The 12,500-nt window shown below is 41.7% G+C and overlaps 1 protein-coding gene across 1 annotated transcript in view; it reads right to left on the reverse strand.

Annotated features, from left to right (window-relative positions):
* LOC311228465 (CLIP-associating protein 1-like) overlaps positions 1–12,500 on the reverse strand; it is a 257,076-nt gene that overhangs the window by 104,621 nt on the left and 139,955 nt on the right. Inside the window, exon 6 of the mRNA XM_084314370.1 lies at positions 12,121–12,218. Within this exon, the coding sequence (XP_084170496.1) occupies positions 12,121–12,218 (98 nt within the window). The remainder of the gene's footprint in view (positions 1–12,120; positions 12,219–12,500) is intronic.

A 12,500-nucleotide genomic window follows, 5' to 3' on the forward strand; every position in this document is an offset into this window, starting at 1 on the left:
CTCTGGATAGAACAGTCTCTGTCTCAGCTGATCTCCTGAGCTGAGGTCTGAGCTTGTGCCACAAGATGCCATTACATATGGCCTTTGTCCTGTCATACATGTCCACTGCCATCTCTGAGGTGCGATAACCTTTGAGTGTGTCCTGCACTGTGCTTTTAAATAGTACAGATAGGTATTGAAGATGTGCACTTTAACGCAGCAGCACCTGGAGCCTCCATACCCATGTCCAGTGTCCACTGACAAAGACATGCTCATGATACTGTGATAAACTATAATAAGCTTTAATCGAACCCTGGTTCATTTCCTCGGATAGTCCGGTTGGTTTGGGGTGGTGTGAAAGCTCATTCACTCTTGCAAGTGAACCCTGCATTTGAGATGTGAATGCAAAGCGGACCAAAGGCAGGAAAATACCCAAAAATCTAATATCTTTTTTATGAGACTTTTTTTTTCGATTGCTTAAGCATGATTTTTAAAACGGGGCCCGGTGTTTCAAAACACACAATTAGCACAACCACACACACAATTATCAGAACACCTCAGATCCTTTGCTAAATTAAACACTTGTCAAAACCATACACTAATTAAAAAAAAACTACATTTTGTTACTATATGAAACACACGTTTTATATGACTTAATTCTGTTTGAACCAGTTACTCACACTGCTGTGCTTAACCTAAAACACATTTAGCTATTCTACTTCTCAGTGATTAGAGTACTGTAAGTGAAGTACGCAGAGAATGTGCAAATATACAATAAATTCACCAAACACTACACAAGACCAATGCTGTAGACTGATGAAAATATTATTTATTTATCTACATATACCCAAATCAATGATGCAGACTGCTGGAAAAAAAACATTTTCTCTCCATATACCCAAATCAATGATGCAGACTGATGAAAATATAAATTTTCTCGCCATATAACCAAATCAGTCAACATTTCAACATGGAGAATCACAACAAAACATGTCCCAGTTTTCATGCTACTATGTGCATAACACTGTAAGCTCAGCAAATATCAGACAAACATAAAATACTGTATCCAGTAGGCCTACATGTTAAAATTACAGTAAAACAAAAACAATTTTGAAAAAATTTAAATAGAGTACAGAAAATACTAGACATTATCTCTTTGCCTAGCTGGATCTGGCAAGATACTTTTTTGCTCTGTGTATTGTTTTGCAAAAAGTGTGAGGCTGACATTGTGCTTATAGAGGTGCAAATCTGGGTCTATGTTTTGCTCCTTGAGTGTAATGTTTTGATAATTGTGTAATACTTTTGATTTGAGTGTTTATGCAATTGAATAAAAAACTGTAAAGACTAGAGATTAACTGTTTATTTCTTTTGTACATAGGCTGTGCATATGTTTGTTTGTTTGTTTATTTGCGTATGTGTATGATTCTTAACTGTTTTTATTTTGTTATTGGTGTATATGTGTGTATGTATGTACAGTATATGTATATATATATATATATGTGTATATATGTATATTTGTACTCCTGTTGGGGCCTCTTGGACCAGATCAATGTTTTATCTGGCTAAATAAAGGTTAAATAAATAAATAAGAAACTGATGATTTGGTCCTGTTAACTTTGAATGTTCTATGGGGACTGCCCAGATCCCTCTCATGGACATGGACCTCACTTTGAGAACCTCTAATGATTCTAGTTCTTCAGTATTCATCTCTAATTACTCTAAAATTGCGTATTACCGTGTTTAAAAAAAAAAAAAAAAAAAAAAAAAAGGGGGGGGGGGGGGGGGAAACCCCCCTCCACCCCCCTGGGCTGAAGCCCCCAATGTTTTCTAACCCTAAAAACGCCCCTGCTTCACAGAACAACTCGTCTCGCTGAGATGATGGAGCGGTGACTCATAAAACGAGGAAAGGCGTCTGGAAAGCAACGCTGTACGATAAATAAAAAAGGCCGCTGCACATTATGTGGCGCCTGGAATCATACATGTCAGCGCTGCGTGGAAGGAGAGCCAGAGTCATCTTTCATTTCTCCAATACGGACAAAAACAACACTGGTGAAAAAGAAAACGGAACAAACTAGAATAACAACTACCAATAACAACTTACTACCCACTATGCTAGTATGTCTATATGCGACTATGCACTCGAGACTGTAGCACTCAGGTTCGACACTGTTTGTCGAACAATGTTACTTACTCTTGGCTGCCAGAGTTGTACCCTTCCTGCTGACTTGTCGTACAGAACTTGTAAGTTGCTTTGGATAAAAGCGTTTCAGCTAAATGACTAAGGGCTAGATCCACAAAGAATGGATTGCACGGAGCAACCCATTCTGCAATCTGTTAATACAATTTTCATTCAATCAATCACCGTGCAGATTGATTGATTGAATGGAAGTTTTATTAACAGATTGCAGAATGGGTACAATACAGTACGGCTCAATACACACAATTGTTAAGGGGATGCAGACCAGAGAAAGACTTTCGTCTTGTTTACATCAGGGTCCCCCATTTTCAATTCATAATGAATTTTAAGTAAGGGTGCAACTTGCTCCGTGCAATTCTTTGTGGATCTAGCCCTAAGTGTAAATGTAAAATGTAAACAAAAAAACAAAGAGACATTCACCATTCTTTTGTCTCACAAGTCTGGGCTCTCATGGGCCTCACTAACTCACATCATCCCCCTCACCTCTCCTCAAACCTCTCCCTCTGTGTCTCAATACATACATCAGAAAAAATAAATAGCGCACATCCTCCGTTCCTTGGTGCTGAGCCAAACTGTAAAAACAGTAGTTACATGAAACAAAGCGGGGCTCGCAACTCACTTTAGATGCTCCAAGGTGTTTTAATTGTGACTGAAAAAAATATAGCAGATACATACAACGTTTCGACCCTTCCGGTCTTTTTCAAGTATGAACACAACAGAAAATTGCATCTTTTTTTATACAGGAAATTAAATTAATAAATTAGCAGCCCTATGTTTAAAAAACTATGTTTAAAACCAGAGGGTACACACAGGACATTGTAGAAAAAGCAGATTTAAAAATAAGCCAGAAAACCCAAGAAGATTGCTTACAATCCACAAGAAACAAAAGTACCTCTGCACAACCTATACAGTGTGTTACACAATACTCACCTCTAGGCAACCTTTTTAAGCAAACTATAAAAAATAAACATTGGCATCTTCTCAGTTCTGATCCAACATTTGATACATCTTTTCAGATCCCCCCTAGACTAATATATAGGAGAGCACATAACATCAGAGACATTGTGGTCAAATCAGACCTGCCTCCTAAAAAAACACACACTTTTTTAGATGACCTGCCAGATGGAAACCAACGTTGTGGTTTGTGTGCTCAGTGTCACTTTACATAAAAGTGCACTTTTTTCTATCACCCATCAACTGGGAAAGAGATCAAAATAAGAGGCAAAATAACATGTAAAACTACCAATGTAATCTATATGCTCAAGTGCCCATGTGGTAAAGCATATGTCGGTAAGACAACACGTGCTTTAAAAACACGTATTGCTGAACACAGGAGTACGATACGGAATGGGGATGAAAAAAGCCCAGTAGCTTTACATTTCAAAAAGGCTCATCATTAAGATACCTTGGAATAGAGAAAGTGCATCTTCCAAGACAAGGGGGAAATATAGATAATCTCCTACTGAGGAGAGAAGTATGGTGGATCCATTACCTCAAAACTATGGCACCAACAGGAATCAATGAGGACTTTGACATTAGACCTTATTTGTAAATAAACCAATAGAGGGAGACAGTCAATAGATAGTCTTCATTCTGTGTTACTCTGTTTGTTTTTTCCTTTTTGTTTTTGTTTTCAGTGGTTAGGACCTGGACCGGGTCCAAAGAAAGTACTTTACACACTGCTGCCTATCTATAGATGCAATAAATAATGTCTAATACTGTGTTCAATATATATATATTTCACATTTTTTTTTTAAAAAATACAAAAAAAAAGTTCAAATGTAAAAGATAAATTGTTACTAAATCATGTCTAAAATGTATAAGGAAATCATGCAAGTCTTGGTACCGCCCCTGATCACCAGGTGGGGCTGATAGCTAATGTATTCATTTAATTTCCTGTATAAAAAAATATGCAATTTTCTGTTGTGTTCATACTTGAAAAAGACCGGAAGGGTCGAAGCGTTGTTGTATGTATCTTCTATATATATTTGTCACAATTAAAACACCTTAGAGCTCATCTAAAGTGAGTTGCGAGCGCCGCTTTGTTTCAATACATACATCGACCTCTCCATCACGTAGATCTCATGGATCACGTCCATGATCCACTCTCCCTCCGTCGGCACCGCCTGATGACTCATCCTCTTCCCTGTGAGAGGCCTTTCTTGGTTCGCAGTTGGACTTTCAATGTGCATTTTATCATCGGAACAAGCGACAGATCTCTAGGCGGTCCCAATTCAAAGTTAACTGCGTTGGCGACCCAACGGGCCAGGCTGCGTCCTGATTCCTGAAGTGGGCAGGCTCGCGTCACTATACTGGGATTCAAACATACGCCTGGATGCGATCCGTCCACAGAAATCCGCATTATGATTTAATGAAAAGAGATGGAGAAGAATCGCACGGGGAAAAGGTAACAGCCATGATGGGAGACACCACGTCATTGACCATTGCTCAGGTTGGATTCCTGTCCACCCTGTTCCCAGGAGAGAGGAAAATGGCCACCGTGTGAATATGGTCAATGTACATTTTCAAGCCAATTTTCCATCTATAAATCAGACTCTTTGTGGACGTAATGTAAATGTACAGCGTAACAGTAAGAAGCATTTTGTATAAAAGTATTCTGTACTTCTGTATGACAACTATTAAAGAAACTTGAAACTTGAAACTTGTGAACCAGCCTATCCAGAGCAGTCTCTTGATATCACGCTGTGTGAACCAGCCTATCCAGAGCAGTCTCTTCATATCACGCTGTGTGAACCAGCCTATCCAGAGCAGTCTCTCTTGATATCACGCTGTGTGAACCCGCCTATCCAGAGCAGTCACTCTTGATATCACGCTGTGTGAACCCGCCTATCCAGAGCAGTCACTCTTCATATCGTTTCAAAACATAGCATTTGCCTGGAGTGGACATTAAAAAAAATACTCTGCAGACTTGAGATTAAAGCTCAAATGACAGACGTCTTATAGAATGATATTGGAGAATGTCGACGCCTCACTGTATGACGCGGTGTTGTGTTTACACACATTAACTTGACCTTCTCTCCCCAGTGACCTCCTGCAAAACCTCACCACCCCTTCTCCTTTCTAAACCTGAATATTCACCCTGCCCTCCTTTATATTCACCACACCTCACCTTCTCCTTTCTTACCCTGAATATTCACCCTGCCCTCCTTTATATTCACCACACCTCACCTTCTCCTTTCTTACCCTGAATATTCACCCTGCCCTCCTTTATATTCACCACACCTCACCTTCTCCTTTCTTACCCTGAATATTCACCCTGCCCTCCTTTATATTCACCACACCTCACCTTCTCCTTTCTTACCCTGAATATTCACCCTGCCCTCCTTTATATTCACCACACCTCACCTTCTCCTTTCTTACCCTGAATATTCACCCTGCCCTCCTTTATATTCACCACACCTCACCTTCTCCTTTCTTACCCTGAATATTCACCCTGCCCTCCTTTATATTCACCACACCTCACCTTCTCCTTTCTTACCCTGAATATTCACCCTGCCCTCCCTCATGTTCACCAGAGTTAGCAAAGTTAAAAAGTACTTCACGGGCCGGGTAGCGCAGCGGACTAAGTGTCTGTCTACCACCACAGAGACAGTGGGATTGAATCCAGCTGTGGTGCTTCCGGCTTGGTCGACCGTCCATACTAACACAATTGGCAGTGTCAGCGGGTGGGAAACCCGGCGAGGGTGGGTCCTGGTCGTTGTAAACAGTGACTCCTACAGTTCGGTCGGAGCGCCTGCACAGCGAGGGAAGGATCTGGGAGAGGTAGTGTGACCTTCCACACGTTACACTCTCCCAGTGAGAGTCCGCGCTGCCAGGTGAAAAGAAGTGGTGGGCTGGGTACACATGTGTGGGAGGAAGCATGTGATAGTCTCCGCCCTCCCAGACCGACGGTAGGGGGTAGAGTGCGCAACGACCAGGAAGGGGAATGGGAATTGGCATAACGACTAACATTGGGATGGGAGAAAAACGTAAAAAGAAGGAGGAAAAAGATAATAAAAAATTAAAATAAAAAAAAAGTACTTCGCTTGTGGTAAAAGGCAGAACTATTGGGAGCTTTTCTGCTGCAGATCCCGATGCGAATCATTTGATATTCTATATCAAGTCCCAAACCAATGTTTGTATTTATACAGCTGCACAGTGCACACTTCAGGTCTATTAAAGATAGTAAGACCAGTCCAATGTAGGTAAGATATGCTTAGTAATTGAATAGTTCTGCTTAAAGAAAACGATTGCCTCCATCACCGCTTTCCCTTAATCGTTTTCATTTTTTTTCTCTCAAAAAGATCGGAATTAGATCTGGCTTAATATAGCCATCAATACCGATCAATTAAAATGTGCCGTGATCGGCTCCGATTCCGATCTGTCCGATCGGGACATCCCTAGTGATAAACGCTTCAAATTATGACATTTAAAAGGATCTGCAAATTTACAGTATTTGACAAATATTGCCTGTACTGTAGCTTCTGAAGAGCATACCGAGTATACAGATTAGCGGCTGAGCAGAGGAGAACAGGAAAGAGAAATAAGAGGAGAAGTTTAGCAGGAAGAAAGCTCACTCACTGTACTACACCCCCCCCTTCCATCCCAGGGGGCTTTAAAAGTGTATCTGCCTCAAAGAGTTCTATATAAAATCGGCCTGGGGCTTTGAGACAGTTAAAGTGTTTATGGCTGATCAGAGAGACAGGACGGTCCCAGGGGTGTCTGCCACCAACACATGTTCCCATTAACCTACTGTACTCTGCCAACCAGCAGCTGGGTCCCTTCCCACACACACACACACACACACACACGCACACGCACACGCACACGCACACGCACACACACACACACACACACACACACACACACACACACACACACACACACACACACACACACACACAACACACACACACACATGCATTTTCTGTACTGTCCTGTTAGCAGCAGAGTTGTCTAACGTGACACAGACCCAACCTATAGTCTTTGAAACAAACGCTGGTGGTACCCTTAATGTACAGTTTCTTCGTCAAATGTATATACTCTCTTTTTTAGACTCTTCCTGTATCACAAACGGTACTGTATTTGTAAATCTGGTATGTCATAAATGTATAGATGTAGCAGTACTGTCTATCTGTATGTCATGTATGTCATATATGTTATGATGAATTGAAAATGGGGGACCCTGATGTAAACAAGACGAAAGTCTTTCTCTGGTCTGCATCCCCTTAACAATTGTGTGTATTGAGCTGTACTGTATTGTACCCATTCTGCAATCTGTTAAATAAAATTTTCAATCAATCAATCAATCAATCAACTCTACCTAAATGCAACGCTGGTGGTACCCTCTACCTCATAGGTGTCAAACTCACGGCCCGCGGGCCAAATCCGGCCCGCCACGTCATTTGATGTGGCCCCCCAAGAGCTCAAAAAAAAAAAAAAAAAAAAAAAAAAAAAATTATTAATATTGGGTTAAAAAATAGCAGTGTTAAAATAATTGTGGGTTAATGCGTTAATAAAGCTTTAACTTTGACAGCCTTAGTTATTACACATTCTTACACATACATGTATGTTGAACATCTGAGGTAACAAAGGAAAAAAGCCAAAAGCACTTACTCCTCAGACATTCTTTGACAATTTTACAGCCCAAAATACAAAAAAGATCCAGGCGGAATAGGTAACAAAGGGTTGAAGAAATATTGTCTGAACTGTCAGATGCAAACTGGCTGTGTGACATAACCGAGCATCTCGCTCAATTGAATAAGAAGCTGTAGGGACGCAAACAAGTCCCACCCAAAACTTGACCAATATAGTTGTGAACTGAGACAACCCTTATTTTGTTATTTTTGAGTACAGTTACAGTTGTGTGTTCATGCAGACACATAATAGCAATTTCATTACGAATTGAAAATGGGGGACCCTGATGTAAACAAGTCGAAAGTCTTTCTCTGGTCTGCATCCCCTTAACAATTGTGTGTATTGAGCTGTACTGTACTGTACCCATTCTGCAATCTGTTAATTAAAGTTAATTAAACTATCTTCCATTAGTTGGATGTATGGCCTCTGCAAGGTTGTGTGCAGCCATTTGTTTTTGTAACATCTGCTACATCTGTCCCACGTGTTCTTTGCAGCTCACAGTTGTTAGTTCTGCCCCTCTTGACTGTGACAAAAAGGTTTTGAACAAACTTAATGTCATAGCTTGTATTTGATGATATTCTTCTTTGTTATTTACTTGAATGGTTTGATCATTGATTGGTGGAGTAATATGGGGTTCTGATAAACTAAAATTATTTGTTAAAATAACATAAGCTAACATATATTTTTACATTTATGCAAATGAATATGCAATATGTATAACTTGAATAAGTAATAAATACAGAAACACCATGTTTAACAATATGTAAATGTGTAGCTACATTTATTTTACATTACATTAACATTTATACGGTCTTTGGCCCTTTGAGGGCAACCATAATGCTGATGTGGCCCTCTGTGAAAATGAGTTTGACACCCCTGCTCTACCTGAATGCAGCAGAAAGGTCAAGGGCTGGATTTGAACTCAGGATGTTATGATTATGGTGTGTGAGGGCTGCCCGATTCTTGCTAAAATGTGAATCGCGATTTTTCTCTCTAAGAATTCTTATTTTTTGTCATCATTTAAAAAAGTAAAGTAAAACGTTTTTTAAAGTTTTAAAAAAAAAGTAATTTATTTTTCTTTTTTTTATAATTTAGAAATGAGATCGCATAGGTCTATGATTCGAGATCGCAATTCTTTTTCGATTAATCGTGCAGCCCACTGCCTTGATACAGATAGATACAGCTTGGTGAGCCACCAGCAGCGTCCTACAGGAACGACTGCATATATAAAGGATGCATTCATGGATGAGCATCTGAGCCGAACACGCTCCCGGTTGCTAATGTATTTTGCTCAATTTGCTAGGTCAAGGGTCAGATTTCTTCAACTTTGACCTGGGAATTTGCATGAATTGCCAGTGCTCAACCAAACGTGAAAGCAGCTCAGCGGAGCTACAGTGGTCAGCTGACATCATTATGCGTTATGGCTTTTTATTTTGCCCCACCGTGCCAGGAAGCTTGACATGGCTACATGTCGGTGTGACCGAGACATTAGTGTAGATGCACTGATTCAACAGAGGCCAGTGACACACACACACACACACACACACACACACACACACACACACACACACACACACACACACACACACACACACACACACACACACACACACACACACACACACACATACACGCACAAAATACATTTGTGCTGAGGACAAACTCATTAACATCCATGAATGAAGCACTGTGTCAGAGAATCAGCTGTTCATTATCAGTGAGGAAAAGGCCAACTTCTATTCCCTTGAATAATGCATCTGTCTCTCACAGCCAGACAAAGCATGCCTGATTCAGTTGATTGTGGTTACATTTTATTTTCTAGACTTTGGAACCCAACTTTGGGGCTACTAAGACAATATTATGGTCAAAAGCCCAATCAAGATAATGCTTTTTCATATCGGTCTAAATTAGTTTGAAATGAGAGAGGGCATCAAAGACAAAGGTCCACTTTGTACGTGTACTGTATATTCCACATTGCTCATGTGTTTTTCAGCTGGTATATATGGAGGTGCTTTTAAATGGGTTGATAAACCCTGGGTTACTGTGTTTCCTTTGATAAGTCCTGCTGTGCAGGTTCCTCCTACTGCTGCCAGCAGCTGGAGAACTAACAGCGGCAGAACTTGAGAACTGTTAGGAATGTCTGACCCTTAACCGCCAAGTGTGTCCGACTCAACCACTAAACATGCACGGACTATAACGTACTATATTATGACCTCATCTGCACCTCGTGTATACTGTTTTACTCATAGTATTGTGGCAGATATCATCCCCCGTCCCATGGCTACGTGAAGGATGGGAGATACTACTGCCACGGGAGGAGAGGAAGCAATTAGGCAGCTGATTAGGACTGATAGAACACACCTGTGCACCATTAGATCACCCACATCCCACACGCACACACACCAGACACACATAACATAAAACACTAGGACAGACAGAGTAGAGTTGAGAGGAGGTGAGGTAGGAGCGAAGTACGGAGCGAGAGAGATTGTTGTTGACGGAGTTTTGTGAGGTGAGAGGTAGTGAGAGGAGAGGTGAAGGCGAGAAGGTGTTCATTGTGTACTGGACCCTGGACTGGCTGAGAAACCCCCTTGTGTACTGACCCTGGACCGGAAGACAACTCTGATTATTGAACAATCCCTTTTTTGTACGAGAGCCTGTTTTTGTGTTTTTGACCTTGGACTGTATTACGACCATTCTAATTGCCCATCGGACTATATTCTGCCCTATTCAATAAATATTCTTTATTGATTGAATTTGCACTTGTGTGGACAGTTGAATTCGTTTGTTTTTGAACCGTGACGAGTCTGAACACCACCAGGCTCGTCACAGTATATATTCAGATTCAATTGTTTTTATTGCCTATATTTATTGTAACGTATATTATGACCGATAGGGCATATGACCAACATCTGCACCTTTGTCTATACTGTTTAATCTTCTCATATTTTATATTCAGATAACATTTTATTGCCTATATGTATGACTTTCTTCTAATACCCTGCCCAGACCTGTACCTACCCTCCGCTGGGCTGCTATGGGATCAATAAAGGAATTTATTATCTTATCTTGCATAGCATGATAGCCAGTTACACACATGCATGTGAATGCGCGCGCGTACACACACACACACACACACACACGCACACGCACACACACGCACATGCACGTGCACACGCACACGCACACACACACAAACACACACACTCAATTTATTCTAACCCAGAATGCTTAGCAGAGCTCCAGGTAGGAAAGAAACTGTGCCAGTAGAAAATCTGACCTGACCCATTTCTATAGAAGCACTGTAGGATGTGTGTGTGTGTGTGTGTGTGTGTGTGTGTGTGTGTGTGTGTGTGTGTGTGTGTGTGTGTGTGTGTGTGTGTGTGTGTGTGTGTGTGTGTGTGTGTGTGTGTGTGTGTGTGTGTGTGTGTGTGTGTGTGGTGTGTGTGTGAGAGAGAGAGAGATGGGAGGACTACACACAAACACTGGGGAGAGACAGAGATAGACAGACAGACAGACAGACAGACAGACAGACAGACAGACAGACAGACAGACAGACAGACAGACAGACAGACAGACAGACAGACAGACAGACAGACAGACAAGATACAGACAGGCAGACAAGACAGACAGACAGACAGACAGACAGACAGACAGACAGACAGACAGACAGACAAGACAGACAGACAGACAGACAGACACAAAGGATGGAGGGAAGACAGACAGACAGACAGACATACAGTCAGACAGACAGACAGACAGACAGACAGACAGACAGACAGACAGACAGACAGACAGACAGACAGACAGACAGACAGACAGACAAGACAGACAGACAATACAGACAGACAGAGACAGAAAGACCAGACAGACAGACAGACAGACAGACAGACAGACAGACAGACAGACAGACAGACAGACAGACAGACAGACAGACAGACAGACAGACAGACAGACAGACAGACAGACAGACAGACAGACAGACAGACAGACAGACACAAAGGATGGAGGGAAGACAGACAGACAGACAGACAGACAGACAGACAGACAGACAGACAGACAGACAGACAGACAGACAGACAGACAGACAGACAGACAGACAGACAGACAGACAGACAGACAGACAGACAGACAGACAGACAGACAGACAGGCAGACAGACAGACAGACAGACGTACAGACAGAGAGAGAGAGAGAGAGAGAGAGAGAGAGAGAGAGAGAGAGAGAGAGAGAGAGAGAGAGAGAGAGAGAGAGAGAGAGAGAGAGAGAGAGAGAGAGAGGCAGTAACAGGCAGATGATGACTCTCACCGTGACTGAGGCAGGCCCTTCTTGCTGAGGTCCATCCTCACCCTCTCCCCAACGTGTTTGTAGATCTCCACCAGGCAGCTCATGGCTGCATCTCGCACCTGATCAGCATGACACAACATGGCAGAGGAGTCAAGAGGATACCGAAACACAGCAACACTGGATCATGTACAGTTCTCAGTGAGGTATAGAGGGTCCAATCTTTGGAATGCAGCTGATCCTATACTGAGGGAAATCTCCATCTCTGCTTATTAAGCAAACTACAAAGAAATGCTCATATCCAAAAGTAGTAGATAGATAAATAGGTCATACAGGTAGGTATGCATTTGGTTATGTGGGTGGGTAGGTTTGTAGGCAGGTGGGTGGGTGGTTATATATTATTA

This window comes from Notolepis coatsorum (genome assembly GCF_963971535.1).
Source record: "Notolepis coatsorum genome assembly, chromosome: 5".
Lineage (NCBI taxonomy): Eukaryota > Metazoa > Chordata > Actinopteri > Aulopiformes > Paralepididae > Notolepis > Notolepis coatsorum.